This window comes from Neofelis nebulosa, chromosome 7, assembly GCF_028018385.1.
Source record: "Neofelis nebulosa isolate mNeoNeb1 chromosome 7, mNeoNeb1.pri, whole genome shotgun sequence".
NCBI classification, from domain to species: Eukaryota; Metazoa; Chordata; class Mammalia; order Carnivora; family Felidae; genus Neofelis; species Neofelis nebulosa.
The window spans coordinates 39,539,143-39,560,287 of record NC_080788.1 but is presented as its reverse complement, the minus strand read 5'-3'; the positions used below and the strand labels follow the sequence as shown (position 1 = coordinate 39,560,287).

The following is a 21,145-nucleotide window of genomic DNA, read 5'->3' as shown; positions in this document are numbered from 1 at the left end:
TAATAATTACCCCCTCCGCAGCTCCCATTCCTGTATGGCCCCGGGGGTCTGATAACCCTTCAGAGTTGCACCAAATCTTTCTTCACCAGGCTTTAAACTAGCTTCCAGCTATTCCACAGATCTTATATCTAAGTGTTTTGGGCGGTTTCCACCTTTCCCAGCCCCCAGGCAACGGTAGGCAGGGGAGAAACTGAGGCGGGGCTGCTGTAGCCTGCCGGGGCTGGAGCACGCCTGCCGCGGGGCTCCTCCAGCTCTCAGCCCCGGACGGTGGCCGTTAGGGCGGTTCCTGCGCCCCTCGGGGCGCTCCGGCGGCTACCAAGGGGTGCCCGGGAGCCCGCGTAGACCAGGCCGCCCGGCCGAGGGGGCGGGCCCCGAGCCGCGGCCTCGCTTCCGCCCGCGCCGCGCCTCGCCCGCCGCCTCCCGGCCGCTCGCTCGGGGCGGCCTCGCAGGGCCCGGAGCCGTGCCCCCGCCGAGCACCGCCGGCATGCTGCAGAAGCGGGAGAAGGTGCTGCTCCTGAGGACCTTCCAGGGCCGGACGCTGCGGATCGTGCGAGAGCACTACCTGCGGCCCAGCGTGCCCTGCAACAGCCCGCTCTGCCCGCAGCCCGCCACCTGCCGCAACGGTCAGAGTCCCGGCCGGGCCGCAGCGCGGAGAGCCCCGGGCGGCGGGAGCGAGGGTGGCGGGGCCGTCCGTCCGCCGGGAGGCGCCGGGCCGCGGCAGGAGGCGGAGCGCGAGGCCGCCGGGTCTCCGCCCGCCCAGGCAGCAGCACTCGGGCCCGGCGGGCGGCGGGGCTGCGGGTGCGGAGCGAGAGGCCCGGCGGCCCCGGAGCCGCCCCGACGGCCGCGGCGCGCTGCTTCTGGGGCTCTCCACTTCCGGGCCCAGAGCCCGGCGGCCCGGCGATCGGCGCTTTCCGAGGGGCCCGTGGGCGCCGGAACCGGCCTCTTCTGCGCCCCCAGGATCGCGAGATCGTGAAATGGGGCGAGGGTGCTGAGCTGCGGGGCCCACGGCGCGAGGTGGGGCGCCATCCCGCGGCGCGGGCGCCCAGAGCTCCTGCTGCCGCTCATTTGACACTTTTTACTCCCCACAAATTTTCTGACCTGCCAGCCCAGATGCCTCAGACTTTCGGCCAGTGGAGAGTCCTCTGCACTAGGGTTTGCGAATTGTCTGGGCCCTCGTTGTACAGGAAGGTCACGGGAAAGCTGGATTTGGAGCTGCCGTGCGCTACACCTTCCCCCTCTTGTTTTCTCAGCTGCAAGGGTGGCCGATTTAACGAGGGAGATTACTGGTTCTCTTCCCTCTGGTGGGAGGGGGGCGTGAGGGTCCTTCCCAGCGAGTATTTGGAATCCTCAGTTTATGGTTAAGGTGAACATTTCGTTTACACCTTGGTGAACCAGGTCCCTGAGATGCGGGCCGGGTGGAGAGCCTAACCACTGCCCTTGCTGGCACTGAGCATCTTTTCCAGTCGATTCCGGCTTTGTGGCCCCTGGAGGCTTCCGAGCATGTTCACAAGCTTGATTCAGAACCCGCTTGAAATTGCCAGGCATAAACAAGTGGTTTACTTGTATATTTGGAAGGACCCCACTTGAATGCCATTCGAGTATGTCCGTGAGTTAACATAAATAAATATTTAGGTTGTGCTGAGGATTTGCTGGTTTTTAAAAAATTAGTCATCTTCTGCACCCCTGGCAACGCCACACAGCACGCTGAGTCTCATCGCAGCTTCAGAAAAATGAAGATGCTGAATTTACCTGAACTTGGGGCCTCTACCAAAGTAGATTTGTCATGTCCTTCAAAAACTTTAGGGTGTAGTTAAGACTGGAAGTTATCTTGCAAACTGGAGCACCATGACCTTGAAATAGTAATAAGCCAGGCTTGCAAACGTCTAATCGCTTACGTTTTGAATTATGTTTTCAGATGGGAAACTCTTGTCTAGTGATGTGACTCATTACATGATCCCAGATTGGAAAGTTGTTCAAGATTACCTCGAGATCCTTGAGTTTCCGGAGTTGAAGGGAATCATTTTCATGCAAACGGCTTGTCAAACTGTACAGCATCAAAGGGGCCGGAGGTATCTCTTTCACATTATTTATTTATTTATTTTTATATGGCGTATTTTTCTTTTCCCCTTTAGAAAAGGTCCCTTTGTTGGAGGAATTCATTATTTTGTCTGAAGGGACTTTTTGAACTAATTTGGTATTCTCTTTGCTGGTGAGGAAGGCAGTAACGTTATTTTATATTTCGGCTTCAACACCTGGCCAGGAGCTCTGACTGTAGATCAATAAACTGCAGTGTCCCCAGCATATGGGTATTTAAGATTCTTGGCTTTTGGTTTGCATTTAGTTGCTCAATACATTGTTTTTCAGAAGCCTACACTTTGAGGGGAAGGGGAAAGAGTACTGCTGTATTTTTAAATTTTAAACTGTTTATTGTGATACAAATTGCACTTAATGAAACCAGAAGTAACTTGGTTTATATTTACATTACTAGTAAAACTACCAACCACACTAATTGTATTTGCTAAACAAAGGATCTCTGATTGAAATCCGTCCACAAGGCTTGCCTTGTACCTAAATGAAGAAGAATTGTTTGTTCACCTTTTAAACAATTATCTGAAAAATGGTTTTGCTTCATTTAACATTGGGAAAGGATTTATGATTTCAACGTGAAGACTGCTTAGAACCACCATATTAGAATTATGCATCCAACCTCTTAACACCCCTCGTTATTTAGAAAGCAGAAACTGTGTGTTTATCCTTTTTTAAGTGCTGTGGCTTCTTCAGACGTTGATGGTAAAAGATAAAGTGTGTTTATTTGTATATGAAAATGATGAGTTGTCATTATATGCTCTGTTCAAAAAAAAGCGCATTGACTGGATTGCAGATTTTTCAGGTTGAATATTTTTAAATGAGCCTGAACTTGATTTTGTTCATACACACAGATAGAGACGTTTATACACATCCAGGTTTGAATGCTGCTCCAGGTGTCGTATTTCAATTTCTGCTACTAAAATCAATTTGTGGCTATCATTCAGATTGCGCGCACTCTGCTGAGGCTTTTCAGCTTCTGTTTTCAAAAATATTTTTAATGTTAAGGGTTGTTTTAAAAACCAATTCCTGGGACACGCAAAAGCAAAGAATTGGAATTTAAATGTCTTTTCTCCTGGACATTTCAAAAGTCGTTAAATTGATGAAAAACTATTGTTTTTCCACCATGTCTCTAAATATACTAAATGTGAAAACAAAGGATGAGGAGTTGTGAAATAGGCCCATACGACAACATCTTGGTTTTCCCATTTGGTAAGCACATTTTGAGCTCATAGTTCCAGGCCTTATAGAGTACAAAAAGAAGTACGGTTGACTCTTGAACAACATGGGGATTAGAGGCATGGACCCCTACACAGGCAAAAATCCATATATATATATATATAATTTCTGATTCCCTCAAAACTTAATAGCCTACTGTGGACCAGAATCCTTACTGGTAACATAAATAGCCGATTAACATATGTTTGGTATGTTATATTCTATATTGTATGCGGTATTCTTTTTCTTTTTTTTTTTATTTTTTTTAACGTTTATTTTTGAGACAGAGACAGAGCATGAACAGGGGAGGGGCAGAGAGAGAGGGAGACACAGAATCTGAAACGGGCTCCAGGCTCCGAGCTGTCAGCACAGAGCCCGACGCGGGGCTCGAACCCACGGACCGTGAGATCATGACCTGAGCCGAAGTCTTAACCGACTGAGCCACCCAGGCGCCCCTGTATACGGTATTCTTGCAAATGAAGTAAGCTAGAGAAAAGAAAACATTAAGAAAACTGTAAGGACGGGGTGCCTGGGTGGCTCAGGCAGTTAAGCCTCCAACTCTTGATGTCGGCTCAGGTCATGATCTCATGCTTCGTGAGTTCAAGCCCTGCATTGGGCTCTGCACTGACAGCATGGAGCCTGCTTGGGATTCTCTCTCTGACCCCCCCCCCCCCCGCCCCTGCCCCTCCCCTGCTCCTGCTTGCTCTCTTTCTCAAAATAAATACCTTTACAGTGCTGTATCATATTTACTGAAAAAATAAAACCTCACATAGAAGTGGACCCCCACAGTTCAAACCCAGGTTGTTCAAAGGTCAACTGTATTAGTCCCTCTCTCAACAGACCTGTTGTCTTGTTGGGTTAGGTGCAAGAAGGTAATGGTGGCACACCTTAGACCCAGGCAGTATTATTTAATGTAGACTGTACAAAGTGCAGAGGTAAATAGAGGGTGTGAGGGTTCAGCCCAAAAGCTCTCCGAAGGAAATAGGTTTGAGCGTGGTCCTAAAGCAAGGGTGCTGGATATAACTGATGAAGAGAAAGAGGAGGCAGGACAAGGAATCAGCAGGTTTGGGTCTTGGTGCTTTGTGTCCCTGGTAAGCAACCAACAGGTTGAAACCGCTAAATGACCAAAATTACCTGAGCCCTAGAGAGTGTCATATATTGAAAGCTAACTTTATAATTGATCCCAACCGTTGACTATGGAAGAGCCAGGGAATTTGCTTTATTAATTTAGACTTCAAAAGCGTTAGGTAGAAGTAATTGGACTTTTTATTTTTTATATTAAAAAAAGTTTTTTTTAACGTTTATTCATTTTTGAGACAGAGATAGAGCTTGAGTGGGGGAGGAGGAGCAGAGAGAGAGGGAGACACGGAATCCAAAGCAGGGCCCAGGCTCCGAGCTGTCAGCACAGAGCCCGACATGGGGCTTGAACTCACAGACCACGATTTCATGACCTGAGCCGAAGTCGGACGCTTAAACGACTGAGCCGCCCAGGTGCCCTGTCCTTGGACTTTTTATATTTAATCGCAAGTGGCCTAGCAGAGGCTCTCTGGTGTTTTGCTTCATTTAATGTTGGAAAATATTTTGTTCTGTTTTTCAGTTCTTCCTTGGAGATTTTTGAGATGCTAGTAAATAATTCATTCTATTTGATACACTTTTAGGAACATTATTGCTTAGAAAAGCTTTGTCAATTAAAAATACCTGGTTGGTCTAGTGTCTGGTGTAAGGATGCCTTGCTTTCTCTCCTTTGGGCCCCTTCCTGAATTCCTTCATTCTAGCTTCAGAGTCTCAACAGTTTCTCAGTATATGACATAAGACTGGAATTACAGGGGTGCCTGGGTGGCTCAGTTGGTTTCAGCTCAGGTGGTGATCTCACAGTTCTGTGAGTTCAAGCCCCACATCGGGCTCTGTGCTGTCAGCCCTGAACCTGCTTGGGATTCTCTCTCCTTCTCTCTCTGCCCCTACCTCCTGTGTACCCTCATGCATTCTCTCCCTGCCTCTCTCTCTCTCTCTCTCAAAAAATAAACTTAGGGGCGCCTGGGTGGTTCAGTCAGTTAAACGTTCAACTTTTGATTTCAGCTCAGGTCATGATCTCACAGTTTGTGAGATCAAGCCTCACATCGGGCTCTGTGCTTACAGAGTGGAACCTGCTTGTAATTCTCTCTCTCTCTCGACTCCTCCCCTGCTCACACACTCTCAACATAAATAAATAATTAAACATTAAAAAAAATAAACTTAAAAAATTTTTAAATACTGAAATTATAGAATATTATAATTGGAAAAGATCTAAGAGGTCAAATGATCTAATTCACCATTCAATATAAGTATTACTCAACATGAGTAATGTTACTGACTTTGTTTCTAAAAGGCTTTTTATAGGCTTTTTTCTCATGGACACCCAGTGTTAATTTATTTGATTGCATTATTACTTAAACGTGTTTAAACATAAATCTAGATGTAAAGTCCTCACACTTAAGTACTTGCTACAGCCCTAAACCCAAACCAGACCTTCATATTAAATAAACAAATTTACAAAATAAAAAGATTGCAAATGAACTTTAACTTAATGCAACAGATGACATTGTTTTACTGAGATGAAATCACCAGAGTTGAGTGTAACCATAAAAAGACATAGTGTCTTACCTGGTTCTTTAATGTGATCTTGTATTTTGATTTCAGTAATATCAATGCAGAAAATGGCCATTCTCAGAAGCATAATACATAAAGCATTATCAAAAAGTGTTGAGTTTTTGATTGTTGAGGATAATCACATGTTCTACCATCCAGCAATCCTCAAATGCTTATTCAGTGATGGATTTCTCTTTTTTTTAAGCTTATTTATTTATTTTGAGAGAGAGAGAGAGAGAGGGAGTGTGTGTGTGTGTGTGTGTGTGCGCGCATGCGCGCGCGTGCGCATGCGTGCACGCAGGAGGGGCAGAGAGAGAGAGGGAGAGGGAGAGAGAATCCCAACCTGGCTAGGCACCATGAGCCCGGAGCCTGCCGTGGGGCTCGAACCCACGAACCATGAGATCATGACCCGAGCCAAAATCAAGAGTTGGTTGTTCAACGGACTGAACCACCTAGGCGTCCCAGTGAGGGATCATTTGATGACTCTGTGAGGCTGTCTTGTCCACAGCATTCATCCATCCGTTTATTCAACAAATACTGAGAGACCGTGTGTGCCAGAAACTTGTGCTAGCGCTGAGGATGCAGTGATGAACAAAAGCAGACACAGCCTTGAGGGGGAGACAGGTGCTACTGAGATAATCATGTAGATGGGGGACTACAGCTGTGACAGATGCCCTGAGAGACAGGTGCGTGGTTCCAGGAGAGCCTAAGTTAGGGAGGAGAGGAAAGGCTCCTGAGGGAGATGCCTACCCTGGGCTCTAGGGGATGGGTAGGAGTAAACCAGAGAGAGAAAGGAGAAAAGCTTTCCAGGTGAGGGGGCTGCTGTGCAGGGTGTGGGGAGTGGGGGGGTTTGGCCCACTCAAGGAACCGAAAAAGGCCCCGGCTTGGATGAGTCTCCGGATGTTGGTGAAGGGTTGTAAGCAGGGTGGGACGATATATATGATCAGATTCCTACTTTGAAAAAGTGACTGGGGGCGCCTGGGTGTCTCAGCATCCGACTCTTGATTTTGGCTCAGGTCACTAGCTTCATGGGTTTGGGCCCCACGTGGGGGGCCTGCTCTGACAGCAGGGATTCCCTCCCTCTCACCCTCTGTCTCTGCCCCCGACCTGCTCATGGGCGCTCTCTCTCTCTCTGTCTCTCTCTGTGTGTGTCTCTCTCTCAAAGATAATTTTTTTTTAAACTTAAAAAAAGGGAAAGAGGGGCGCCTGGGTGGCTCAGTTGGTTAAGCAGCCGACTTCGGCTCAGGTCATGATCTCGCGGTCCGTGAGTTCGAGCCCCGCATCGGGCTCTGTGCTGACAGCTCAGAGCCTGGAGCCTGTTTCCGATTCTGTGTCTCCCTCTCTCTGACCCTCCCCCGTTCATGCTCTGTCTCTCTCTGTCTCAAAAATAAATAAACGTTAAAAAAAAAATTAAAAAAAAAAAAAGGGAAAGAAACGATGACTGGGCCAGTGGAGAAGCTATTACTTTAGTTCACATGAGAGGTGTTGGTAGCTTAGAGATGGACAGAAATAGAAATATCCAACAGCATCTTAGTAGGTAAAAGTCTGTAGAAGTCTCTAAGTATGTAACCAAGAGAACCGAAACTCTATCCACACAAAATTTGTGCACAAATGTTCATAGCAACTGTGTTCATAACAGCCCCCAAAGTGGAAACAGCTCAAATGTCCATCAACTGATAATGGTTACACAAAGCATGGTTTATCCATACGAGGGAATACTGTTCAGCCATAAAAGGAATGAAGAACCAACACAGGCTACAAGCATCGATGAACCTTGAAAATATTGTACTAAGTAAAAGAAGCCAGCCACGTGAAAGGTCATTTTTCTATGATTCCATTTATGTGAAATGCCTGGAATCGGTAAATCCAAGAGATAGAAAATAGACTAGTGGTTGCCAGGGGCAGGGGGATGGGGAATGATTGCTTAATGGCTCTCAGTTTCTTTTTGGGGCGATAAAATGTCTGGACCTTGTGGTGATGGTTGCCTAACTCTGTGACTGTACTAAATTGAATTGTATGTTTTAAAAGGGTTAATTTTAGGGGCGCCTGGGTGGCTCTGTTGGTTGAGCGTCTGACGTCGGCTCAGGTCGTGATCTCACAGCTCGTGGGTTCGAGCCCCGCATCGGGCTCTGTGCTGGCAGCCTGGAGCCTGCTTCGGATTCTGTGTCTCCCTCTCTCTCTGCCCCTGACCCACTTGCATTCTGTCTCTGTCTCTCTCAAAAATAAATAAACATTAAAAAAAAAAAAAAAAGAAAAGGGTTAATTTTATGGTATATGAATTGTATCTCAGGAAAACTGAAGAAAACCTACAAAACTTATTAGTGGAGTTGGATATGTGAGGTCAGAGAGAAGATGGTGTTAAGGCCGACACCGAGTTTCTGGTTTACATAACTAGATAGAAAGAGGGAGTGCTGGGGGAGGTCCAAAGGGGTGTGACTGGGGGTCATTCCTTTGAGGTTGTCTTTGAGGCTTCCAAATGGCAGTGAGGTTTAGAGGACATCAGATGGTCCAAAATATACTCCGTTGAAAATGTTTTAATACTACCACCTAGGGGCATCTGACTGGCTCAGTCCGTGGAACATGTGACTCTTGATCTCGGGGTTGTGAGTTCAAGCCCCACACTGGGCATAGAGCTTACTTGTAAAAACTCTGGGGTGCCTGGCTGACTCAATCAGAAGAGCATTGATCTCTCTCTCTCTCTCTCTCTCTCGATCTTGGGGTTGTGAGTTTGAGCCCCACGTTGGGTGTAGAGTTTACTTAAATAAATAAAACTTAAAAAAAAAAAAATTCTTGTAGAAAATTCAAGGACCTCTGAAAGTAAGCCTCTGAGACCCTAGCAGGATTCTGCAAAAACTGCTTGAAGAAACACAACATTGTACATCCCTGGACTGGTTGTGGGACGCCCACTCCTAACCCCCGGAGAATATAGTCTGGGGGAGGGGATGTTGCATCTGTAAAAAAATCCATCTTAAGAAGGCAAGTCTAGCCATATCCCTAAGAAATTGTTTGAAATGTTTAAATAATAGAGATTTGGGGGAGTGTTTAAGCCAGTCTAGGGAAACTAGGGTTCTTCTGTGAGACTGGAATTTTTAAAACTTCAGATCATTTTACTGTACGTGACTCTCTGAAACTGCTGTTCTCCTGTCATTCAGGCTAAACTTGTTCAAGGCGCTGTGATCTGCTGGCTCCGTGCAGGATCCTCATATATCTAATCCCATCGTATGCACCACCAGCCCTGACTAGCAAAAAAATATGACTATATTGTGTGTATGCACTATTAAATTACAACCATAAGCCCACATGCCTATAAGAAAACTTGACTGTCACACTCAGAGTGATGCACTATTTCCTGCTTTCCCCATTAATATTCTTGGGCCATTTGTTCATTTGTCTTACCCTGCTGATAGGTAGCTGACAAATGGAAGCGTGCCCTACAAGTCTAAGGAAAATATATGGGAGTGAAACTTTAAATTGAGAAAATTCTTTTTTGCGAAGTTACATATTTTGCTAAACATGGGGAAGGATTGTCAATTCCTCTAATTTGTTGGTAAACGACCTGGGTCTGGCTTGTGGAACACCAGTTTTTGAGGAGGACAGGGTTGGAGAATCCCCAGGCCTAAGTGCACGTGTCAGGGGTGCCTGGGTGGCTCAGTCAGTTAAGCGTCCAACTCTTGATCTCCGCCCGGGTCACGATCTCACGGTTCGTGAGTTCAAGACCCAAGACCCATGTCGGGGGTGCTGTCAGCACAGAGTCTGCTTGGGATTCTCTCTCTCTCTCTCTCTCTCTCTCTCTCTCTCTCTCTCTCTATCCCCCCTCCCTCTTTCCCTCTCTCCCTCTCCCTGCCCCTCCCCTGCACACGTACTCTCTTTCTCAAAATAAATAAACATTAAAAAAAATATATATATATATATATATATATGTATAAAGTGTGATAGCAAATCAGGGGATGTGTGCAGAGCCTAGCAAAACTGTAACTGAGTTCTGAAAATGTCAGGGTTTGTTCTGACACACTGTTGTCTTGTATTTGGACCACTGTTGTCACAAAGAGATGTGAGTTCATTTATGCATTTGGAAAACATTTCTTGGGCATGTGAACCACTGTCTGCTATCCTGAACTTTGTCTCCTCTCTCCTCCCTTGGCCCTTTGTCTGGCTAACTCTCACTCACCTTTCTCATCTCAGATGTCATCTCCCCCGTCCCTCCCATGTTCTTGTCACACTCTGCACCTCTCCCCGTCATGGCACTTCTCCCACTGAAATGGGTGGTTTCGATTTTTGTTTTTATTTTGCTTTGCCAGTTAGCCTAGCTGTTTTTTTAAAATTGTGGTAGATGTATTTGGCATAAGATTTACCATTTTAAACACTTTTTTAAAGTTTATTTATTTTGAGAGAGAGAAAATTCCAAGCATCTCCGCATTGTCAGCGTGAAGCCCAATGTGGGACTTGAACCCACAAACTTTGAGATCATGACCTGAGGCACAGTCAGGAGTCAGATGTTTAGCCAACTGAGCCATCCAGTCTCCCACCGCTTTTAAGTGTATAGGTCAGTGGCCTTGAATACATTCACATTTCGTGCAACTATCACCACCGTCCTCTCCAGAACTTTTTTCCATCTCCCTAAACTGAAACTCTACACCCATTAAATACTAACTGCCTACCTCCCTCTCCCCCTAGCCCCCTGGAAACAACCATTCTACGTCCTGCATCTATAAACGAGACTAAGTACCTTACCTCATATAAGTGGAATCTTACAGTGTCTGTCCTTTTGCCACCGGCTTATTTCGCTTAGCATCACGTCTTCACGGTTCATCCATGTTGTAGCCTGCGTCAGAACTTCCTTTCTTAAGACTGAAAAATATTCCCGTGCGTGTACACGCCACATTTTGTTTATGCATCTATCTGTCGTTGGACAGTTGGGTTGCTTCCTTGGTTCCTTTTGGCTATTGTGAATGATACTGCCACGAACATTGATACAGGAATGTGTCCTTGACACCCTGTCTTCAGTCCTTTGGGGCATACACCCAGCAGTGCAGTTGCTGGGTCATAGGGTAGTTCTTGGTTTAATTTTCTCGAGGAATGGTAATTTTGCCATGGCCACCGCAAGCAAAGGACAGAAAGGAGATGCCTAGATGGTGTCCCCTGAGGGCGCTCAGTGGCGCAAAAGGGAAGGAATGCAGCCGATATTTGCTAAATGAAGGACCTTCAATATAGAAGGTAATTGGTAAACGAAAAAGTGCACTAAGTCCAGGTGCTTTATTAGGGGTAGATAAAGGGCGCCAATACTGTGGGCGATAAGATCAGGAAAAATGGGCAATATTTTTTCAGTGTCGTCTCTGAAATAATAAATTACAGTTGTTTATGAAGTCTCCTCTAAAATCCTTAATTGCGTAAGAAATAAGCGCTCCTTTAGAAGAATTCGTGCATTACAGAAATGGGTCCAGCAGAAAGTAAAAAGTTTTCACCTTACTACTGTGCAGGGACGGGCACTGGGAACAGGGTGGTGTAGACTCCTCTGTCCATATCCTAAGAGGTTTTAAAAATGACTTCAAATATATCTTTGTGAAGGTGGGAAGACTACCAGGTAGTGACGTTCCAGGCATTTCTGAGATGGGGTGGGGGGCAGCTTTTCTTTGCACAAGTGGGATCCTGTCAAGGACAGCTGCCATTCACAGCGACGACACCGAATCCTTTTGTTGATTATGAAATTGTGTGAGTGCTATTACTTGATGATTCTTTTTTAAATAGCTCAAAATTAGAATTACTAAGAAAATAAAATCACTGTGTCTTGTTTTCTAATTAAGTGTTAAGACGATACAGATATTGGTGATTAGCATTTAAAGAAGAGAAGTTGGAGAGTTCTGCCTTTGCTTAAATATAAAGACTCATTTAAAAAAAATTTTAATGTTCATTATTTATTTTTGAGAGAGGGAGAGAGACAGAGTGTGAGTGGGGGGGAGGGGCAGAGAGAGAGGGAGACACAGAATCCATAGCAGGCTCCAGGCTCTGAGCTGTCAGCACAGAGCCTGACATCGGGCCCGAACCCACGAACCACGAAATCATGACCTGAGCCGAAGTTGGATGCTTAACCGACTGAGCCACCCAGGCGCCCAAAGACTCATTTCTTTTAAAAAACATGGCAGCGGGCTGCGGGTAGGAATGGGAAAGCATAAATTTTATTACGTTAAAACACATCTTGGGGCGCCTGGGTGGCTCAGTCGGTTAAGCGTCCGACTTCGTCTTCAGGTTATGATCTTGTACCTCGTGAATATGAGCCCCATGTTGGGCCCCATGCTGACAGCTCAGAACCTGGAGCCTGCTATGGATTCTGTGTCTCCCTCTCTCTCTGCACCTCCCCCACTTGCACTCTGTCCCTCCCGAAAATAAATAAACATTTAACAAAGAACACATGTTAAATGCCAATCATCTCCCTTGGGTGATTTATATGTTAATTTAACATCTAGTTTAATATCAGTCCATTTTTAAGTAAACAATTGGCTTCCTTTAAGATAACTGTGAACATTTTCTGTATTTCATATTACCTCGACTATTGAAAAGCACCTTCTGAAAAAGAAGAGAAAAACATCATCTTAGATCCTGACCCGTATGAGGTGCAGATTTGACGAGAGACTTTGGCTAGCACTATCGGAAGGATCTCCGTTTGGAAGAAACCTGAAAACTTTGTTAGTTGTCTGACAGATGGCAGCTAGCCGTCATTCGTGTAAATGAGGTGGCTGCGTAAATAAAATTCACAGATAAATCCCCAGGCTTCTTCCCGTTACCTGAACTTTTCTGGGGCTGCCAGCACAAAGTAAAATGTACCAGTGCCTACTGCCGTTTCTAGAACAAAGCGAGGTACCAGAGTAAAGTGCCAAACTCTGCTTTGCCTGCTCTCCTCCGCGAGCCTCTGAAGAGGGGGCCGTGCGGGGCAGGGTCTTGTAATCACTGAATAAATGGCCACACGTCTAGAAGGGGAAAGGGCAGAGTGATTGATCCACAGGCTAATTAATGTGATCGAGCACATTCCGGCAGGCAAAATTGAGAAACAACAGCCCCATAGTACTACCCACGCCGAGGCCAATAGAAATAAACGTCTCTTGGGTTTGAAATAATCAATCTTTTGTCCTGAAATGCCTCATCTTCTTTGATCCTTAGCAAGAGCTGGCAGTCGATGAGTACCTGCTGTGTCAGATTTCTCTTTCTCTTCTGTGTCCCAGACAGTATAACAAATTGCGAAACCTCCTGAGGGATGCCCGTCATGATTGCATTCTGTTTGCTAACGAATTCCAACAGTTCTGCTACCTCCCTCGGGAGAGAGGAGAATCCATGGAAAAGTGGCAGACCAGGTATGGCACCCCCCAATGGCTGCGAATGGTCAGGACTGTCTTTAATTTCTTTATCCGGGAGTTGACCTAAATAGCGTGCTAGAATAAACCAGTAGTTATTCTGGAACTGTGATTAATACTGAAATGCTTAACGTGCCACTGTTGTAGATATGTCGTTCGAATACATACATATTTTAGAAATTGTCATTAGGGAGCTGTAGATACTCAGAGTGTGTTTGCCCCAGATCTCAGCAGCTGGTAGGAACCTTCCAGGGATCCAGAAGTCATAACTTGAATGTGGGGGTGTGGGGGGAGCGGGGAGGGATCTACTTTTAAGCTAAGATTATCCAATTTTCCTGGTAGAAGTTGTTCTCCTATCCCAACCGGTCTTATTAAACTGGAACTGGTAGGTTAACTCTGGTCAGGCTGTTTTAGCCGTTTAGATCCACCTAAAAGCAGAGCCTGAAGCAAGGGGTTGGGTGTGGGTGGTTGATGCGGGAGGCAGTTCCCTGAAACAGCAGTGAGGAAGTGCGGGGAGTGAGACAGAAGGGAAGGAGGGAGAGCAGTTAAGGATGCGTTACTGCTGTGGGAAACTGAGGCTCAGTCCTACTGGGAGCCTCTGAGAAGCCGCGTAGTATTTGCCTCAGAAGTCATCTGGAAGAGCGGAGGCCAGGGTGTTGTATAAAGGAGACTTCCGCTTTTAGCTGAGGGTCATTCTGCAGGGGTGTTAACTCCACCCAGTGGGCCTGGGGGGGGGGGTGGAACTGCCACCCACCTGCAGCTGAGTCAGAGGTGGGCCTTTTGCACAGGTGCTGGGCACCCACAGCCCCTGCTCTGCTCTTCTGCAGAGGGCCGAGGCCCTTGTCCATACAAAACATTTCAATCCATACAAAACGTTTCAATCCATACAAAATGTTTCAATACAAAACATTTCAATCGTCTTTTTCCTTGTAATTCTTTTTTTTTTTTTTTTTTTTTTTTTTTTTTTTTTAACGTTTATTTTATTTTTGAGACAGAGAGAGACAGAGCATGAACGGGGGAGGGGCAGAGAGAGAGGGAGACACAGAATCGGAAGCAGGCTCCAGGCTCTGAGCCTTCAGCCCAGAGCCCGATGCGGGGCTCGAACTCACGGACCGCGAGATCGTGACCTGGCTGAAGTCGGACGCTTAACCGACTGCGCCACCCAGGCGCCCCTTCCTTGTAATTCTTTATCTGTGTAGTCACTAAATATTTAAATTCTCTAAAGTAAAATAAACACTGATACACACTGAGTCCTTAATTATAGTCCTAAGTTCCCACAGGGCTCAGTACCAGAAAGGAAAGCCAGTCTTTCTCTAGACCAGGTCACATGTGAGCAGTTAGAAGGATCTTACTTACTAACCACACAGGCTTGCACATAGGAGAGACTCAGTATATGTCCGCTGAATTTTTTTTTTTTTTTTAATCTAAAACTAAAGGAACCTTAGGTAGCATTGTGATTTCCAGACAGGGAAACACATGCCTACGAAACCAACTGTCCCAAGTTTACACACTTCATTGGAAACACAGTCCAGCCCTGAACACACGTCTCCAGCCCCAGACTGTGTTTTCCAATTCCGATTCTTTTCAGGAAGATTTCCAGACATTTTGTGTTGACTCCATCGCAGACCTTATTGGATTGTGACCTTGAGCTGGACGCAGCCTAGTTTTTCTCTTAGCCAGACTTGTCTCTCCAGCTTTGAAACCTCACGTAGCCTCGCTTGTCATCCGTGTGGTGCTATGGTAATGGCTTTCCAGCCAAAAGGTGTTAAAAGACAGCAGAGCCTTGTGGTTTCTAGGCCATATCAAGAAATGAAAGAGGTTGCCGAGGTGGTTGGATGTCTTAGGGAAGAAGAGGCTTGTCGGGTGCTCTCTGATTCGTGTTTTATCCCCCAGACTGCCCAACCCAGGGCATATTTATGACCAGTGTTCGGGAAATAACTTGTTGAATGAATGGGTGGTCGTCCTCATAAACCGAGGGATAGCAGATCAAAAGGCCGGTGTGAAGCTTTGGACCGTAGCTTGTGTTTGTCTGCCTTGGGAGGGCTCATGTGCCCTTGCTTTTCTAGGAGCATATACAATGCAGCCGTTTGGTATTATCACCACTGCCAGGATAGGATGCCAATCGTTATGGTGACAGAAGACGAAGAGGCTATTCAGCAGTATGGAAGCGAAACCGAAGGAGTGTTTGTGATTTCTTTCAAGGTACCTGCATCTGGTGTGTCCGTAAGTGTGTCTGTGTGTGTTCGTTTCTTCAGTGGCGCCCACAATGCTCTCGATCCAGAAGAGGGATGCTCCAGCTCCAGCTCTCCAGAAGAGAGAGCCTCCAATGCTCTCGAGGCAGAAGAGGGAAAACAAAGAGTGAAGGAAGACTCCAGCCAACGAGTTCCATGTCTGTGTCTCTCCCCAACCGTGGAATCTTGGCTTTAGCAAATTTGGGCAACCCCCCTGTGACTGTAAGACCCGTAGCATCTGAGAGTTCAGCCCAGGAAGCCCCTGTGGACATTAAACCCATTGCACAGTTACAGCAATAACAATAGTGGTGATGATGATGGCAAGAATAGGTTGGATGTTATAAAATTGCCAATACTATTATTTTTTTTTAAATGTTTATTTATTTCTGAGAGAGACAGTGAGACAAAGCGTGAGTGGGGGAGGGCCAGAGAGAGGGAGACACAGAATCGGAAGCAGGCTCCAGGCTTCGAGCTGTCAGCACAGAGCCTGACCCCGGGGCTCGAACTCACGGACCGCGAGATCATGACCTGAGCCGAAGTCGGACGCCCAACCGACTGAGCCACCCAGGCGCCCCATATTATTTTTGACCTCCAAAATGGCACTTTTATATGGTCCCACCTAATAGTAATAGCCATCATTTATCTATGTCAGGCAGTATTCTAAGTGGATTGTTACATTGAATTCTTACCCCATGAGGTAGGTGCCATTGTCCATGTTTTGCGGGTGAGGAAACTAAAGCCCAGAGAGACTAAGTAACTCACCCAAGGTCACACAGGTAGAAAGTGGAGGAACCGCCGGCACTCTGACTCCAAAGCTCTTAACCACCGTGCTCGGCTGCCCCCCACATTGTTTTTCTGCGTGCACACACGACACGGTTTTAATCTTTTTTCGTTTTTAAGTTTACTTATTTATTTTGAGAGAGAGAGAGTACAAGTCGGGGAGGGCCAGAGAGAGACAGCAAGAGAGAATCCCGAGCAGGCTCCATGCTGTCAGTACAGAGCCCGTTACAGGGCTCGAACCCACGAACCGCGAGATCGTGACCTGAGCCAAAACCGAGAGTCAGACACTTAACCGACTGAGCCACCCAGGCGCCCCTACGCACACCGTACAGTTTTAAGGGCCAGTCTTGTTTTGGCACTGTTCCTCACTCTTCCCCACTTGTGAATGTACACGGGGGTTAGCAGGGATACAGGAAGGGGCGAGATGCGGTATCATTTATGTGAAGGCCGTCCCATCGGCTGAGTGTACAGATCACAGGTGGGAGCAGCGTTATTGGTGGCCGTTTTGGGGGGCTGTGTTGGCAACCCGGTTCTCCTATTTCTGGGGTACCCCTTGGGTAAAGTGGGATGGCTGTTGATCTCTCAACAGATTACTGGGCTCTTCTGTCTGCCCAGCTGGCCAATCAAGTGCCAGTGGTTCATGCCGGGTTTTGATTCAGAACCTCAAATGAGGCCCTCCGTTGCCCCTGTCAGTTGATGGAAAGTCAAGTTGGACTTCGAATCGTAGATTCTATAAGAGTTCCCAGGTGCACGTATTGCTAAAGATTTGCCAATAGAATTTTCTTGGCCCTGCTCTAAAAAAGTGTGCCGGCGTGCCAGAGAGTTCCGGGGGCGCTGGATATTAATGGCAGTGTCACTTGTTTTTTCTGTTGCAATACATCATGTCTTGTTCTCGCAGAGGACAGTTGCCTAAAATTACATTTTTCTGCTTTTTGTTCAAATTACTTTTCTTCACAGTCCGGTACTGTGGTACCGTTCATTGTGTATAGTGTCTCCTAAGCAAACTGTGTGACCGAGGGCTTCATAGAGGCGAATGATAGATAGTGGGAAAAAAAAGAGATACTGCAGAGTTCAGACGAGAAGGCCAGAAGTTTCTGTGGGGACATGAAGTTAGCTGAGAAGAGCGAAGACAGTAAATCCTCATGAAGAGGCGGTTCATAGTGGCAGGAACTGGGTGGTGAGAAGCGATAAGTGACCATAGAATTGGGGTACTGACGTTAGCACAGACAGAACTTCTCGAAGGACTGGGGAAAGAAAGGAGGTGATTCAAGCAGGACCCTGAGGTCCATGGGAGAAATATTAGCCTTGACAATAAATATAATGTATTTTCTTTTTTTTTTTTTTTTAATTTTTAAATGTTTATTTTTGAGAGAGACAGAGACAGAGCACGAGTGGGGGAGGGGCAGAGAGCGAGAAAGAGAGAGAGGGAGACAGACAGACTCTGAAGCAGGCTCCAGGCTCTGAGCCGTCAGCCCAGAGCCCAGTGTGGGGCTTGAACTCACGAACCGTGAGGTATGACCTGAGGCAAAGTCAGACACTCACCCGACTGAGCCACCCAGGCGCCCCTGCATTTTCTTTTTTATGCGAGAAAAGCGAATGTGCTAGACTCTACCTTAGACTTAAAGTTGAGTTAAAAACATGTAAATTTGGTTTTATTTAGTGAGAGCCAACCATTCGAGGGAGTGTGCTAAAGACGTAGCACAGCCAGCATCAACACACCGTCCTCTTGCGGGTGGTGTCCTCTCTGATAGACTTACACCAAGAGGTGTGGTAACACTCAGTCTACGTGGCGGGGAGGGACCCTGACCACTTGTGTCAAAGTGAAGTCTCGTACCGAGTCTTCACACTAATAGCGATGTCTCTGTGAAGCGTTACAGCATCTCCGGATGGTCACCAAGGAAGACTCCATCGTCTGGGAGCTCATGACGGGGAAGCCCCAGAAGAATAGAAACGTCTCGGCTTTGCCCCCTCTGCTCACTTGGCATAGCCAGTGGGTTGGGGGAAAAGGGGACGTTTCCATATGCGCTTTACGCCTTGCCATTTGTACCTGCTTGTTTAAGTTTCTTATAAGTTTCAAATGTTTCAGAATGGGAAAAAGAAAAAAGAAGACAAGAATGCACACATGAGAGTTTTTTCTCTGCATTTACTGCAGGCCATTGTCTGTGGCAATGAGATACGCGTAAAGATAGGCAGAAGGCCGCGCGCGCACGCGCGCGTGTGTGTGTGTGTGTGTGTGTGTGTGTGTGTGTGTGTACACGCTCACAGAGAGAGGAGGAGATTCGAAAGTGCAAAGCAAGCATTCCGTGGTAGGAAGGGCCTCCCTAGGGTTCGTTTGGCGAGGCTTCAGGGATTAGTGAGATGGTAGAAAACTAGCCCGTAACGTGAGACTCGGGAAGGTAATGTTCATTCACCACCTCTTCAAAACCACACGCCAGCGGTTCCCGCCCGGGACTGCTTGTAATACTGCTGGAAGGGAGAACCGTTACCTTCTGACCACGTTTCTCTTTTGCCTTTATTGAACGCAGAATTACCTGGACAATTTCTGGCCTGATTTAAAGGCCGCCCGCGAGCTTTGTGACTCCATCCTTCAGTCTCGACGGGAAAGAGAGAATGAGAGTCAGGAGAGCCACGGGAAGGAGTACGCAGAACATCTTCCCCTGGAAGTGTTGGAAGCCGGCATTAAATCGGGACGCTACATCCAGGTGAGGGTGGTCATGCGACGTCGGCGTCGGGACGGGCCAGTCTGTTTTCTTCTCGCCTTTACTGTCCTGCCACAGGCCTTTAATTTCAAAGGCTATAAATAAAATGGGCATGAGTAAGCCAGGGCTGTCATTGTTGAAGATGGTTTTGGAGTCGTTCTTCCTGGGGACACCTTGCCGTCTGGTTTGGTGCTACTCTGTAATCTTCTTAATTGGGTTACGTATTGAGCATCACACAAGTAGCCTTATAAGTGCCTCCAGTCTCTGGGAAAGAGCATATATTTTGCAATCAAGGTCTGGAAATTGGGCAAAATGGTGAAATTGGTGAAATTTGGCTTCTTCGCCCCTTTGCAATATTCCTGCCTCTTTCAAGGGCCCTTTTGTGGTCCCCCAGGACCCAGACCCCAGAAGCTGTTAAGCTGTCTTGAGAAGGAATCAGATAAAATTATTATTCAGATTTCAACAGTTTTACGTGTGTGTGTGTGTGTGTGTGTGTGTGTATGCGGTGTTATGACATTGGTAAGTTTGTGTATCTGCCACCACTATCAAGATACAAAATTGTTCCGTCATGAATTTTACATTTTTAACAAGCAGCTCAGGTTTTATGCAGGCCGAAGTTTGAGAATGCCATGCTGAAGTCCCGCCCTAAAGTTGTGGGTTTCTTTTTTTTTTTTTTTTTTTTCCTTTTGAGAGAGTGTGTGTGCTTGAGCAGGGAAGGGGTGGAGGGTGGGGGGCTGTGGAGAGAGAGAAAGGAGAGAGAGAGAGAGAGAGAGAGAGAGAATATGAATCCCAAGCAGGCTCTGCACTGTCAGCATGGAGCCCAGTGTGCGGGCTTGAACTCACAAAACGTGAGACCATGACCTGAGCCGAAGCCAAGAGTCGGACACTTAACTAACCGACTGAACCACCCCATATTTTGGGGATATTTTCATATACTTTTTGAAAACTGTACCTAACGGGGTAAAGCAAGCAGAAAAGAAATTTTTCAGTTGATTTTTATTGTGATTTTAGGGAATCCTGAATGTCAACAAACACAGGGCCCAGATAGAAGCTTTCGTTCGACTTCAAGGAGCCAGCTGCAAAGATTCAGGTTCAGTACACGCCTTACATAAACTTCCCCACTCTGTCTCTATTCTGATATTGCGCAACGAAGAAAGTGAGGTTGAAACTGTCGTACCCTACCTGCCATGTTAGATATTCCTGCTCGGGGTGTGTTTTACCTGTCCTCTCGTGTTTTATCTATAGTTTGTGATTTTATTGTAGTCGGTTTTAAAAAATGAGAATAGCTGAGTTTTATTGAGTGCTCAGTCTACATCAGGTACTGTTCTAAGCTCTTAATGGAGACACCTGTTACTGGCAAGGATGCCCAAAGCTGCAAGTGAGGAAACTGTAATACAGAGAAGCAAAGTAACTTGCCCAAGATCACACACCCGGGAAGTGATGGGACTGAATCTGCTGCTGAGGCAGTTTGGGATGTTAAGACACTGTCCTGTGCTGCCTTATTGGAATCGTTTTATTTTGTTTTTAAATTTTTTTTTTAACGTTTATTTATTTTTGAGACAGAGAGAGACAGAGCATGAACAGGGGAGGGGCAGAGAGAGAGGGAGACACAGAATCTGAAACAGGCTCCAGGCTCTGAGCTGTCAGCACAGAGCCCGATGCGGGGCTCGAACTCACGGACCGTGAGATCATGACCTGAGCCGAAGTCGGACGCTTAACCGACCGAGCCACCCAGGCGCCCCTATTTTGTTTTTAAAATTATTTATTTATCTTGAGAGAAACAGAATGAGCGGGGGAGGGGCAGAGAGAAAGGGAGAGGGAATCTCAAGCAGGCTCTGCACGGTCAGCACAGAGCCCGACGTGGGGCTTGAACTCACGAACTGTGACATCATGGCCTGAGCTGAAGTTAAGAGTCGGATGCTCAACCGACTGAGCCACCCAGGCGCCCCTGGAGTAATTTTTTAAAAGTGATGAAAATGAAGAAGGCGTGTAAATAAGTTGTATCGTGACAGAGTATAGTTCCTAGGTCTTCAGGGACAGGGTAGAAAGCACCCCGGGAGTCAAGGGAGCGGGGCTGGGTTGAAGGAGAATGAGAAGCGGTGCCTTTCTCTGGCTTATGCTCGAGAGTTTGACAGTAGCCGTGGTTCCTCGGCCGCCTGACCCC

The 21,145-nt window shown here is 46.7% G+C and overlaps 1 protein-coding gene across 3 annotated transcripts in view; it reads left to right on the top strand.

Annotated features, from left to right (window-relative positions):
- The first annotated feature begins 385 nt into the window (after window positions 1-385).
- Window positions 386-21,145, top strand: part of DIS3L (DIS3 like exosome 3'-5' exoribonuclease) — a 35,160-nt gene continuing 14,400 nt past the window's right edge. For 2 of the 3 annotated variants that reach the window (XM_058737305.1, XM_058737304.1), the window contains exons 1-6: window positions 386-623; window positions 1,916-2,069; window positions 13,143-13,271; window positions 15,338-15,473; window positions 18,808-18,984; window positions 19,993-20,071. In XM_058737305.1, coding sequence (XP_058593288.1) covers window positions 485-623; window positions 1,916-2,069; window positions 13,143-13,271; window positions 15,338-15,473; window positions 18,808-18,984; window positions 19,993-20,071 — 814 coding nt within the window. In that variant the 5' untranslated portion in view covers window positions 386-484. Of the gene's footprint in view, window positions 624-821; window positions 1,015-1,915; window positions 2,070-13,142; window positions 13,272-15,337; window positions 15,474-18,807; window positions 18,985-19,992; window positions 20,072-21,145 lie in introns of those variants that run through there. The other variant, XM_058737306.1, reaches the window with a different exon arrangement.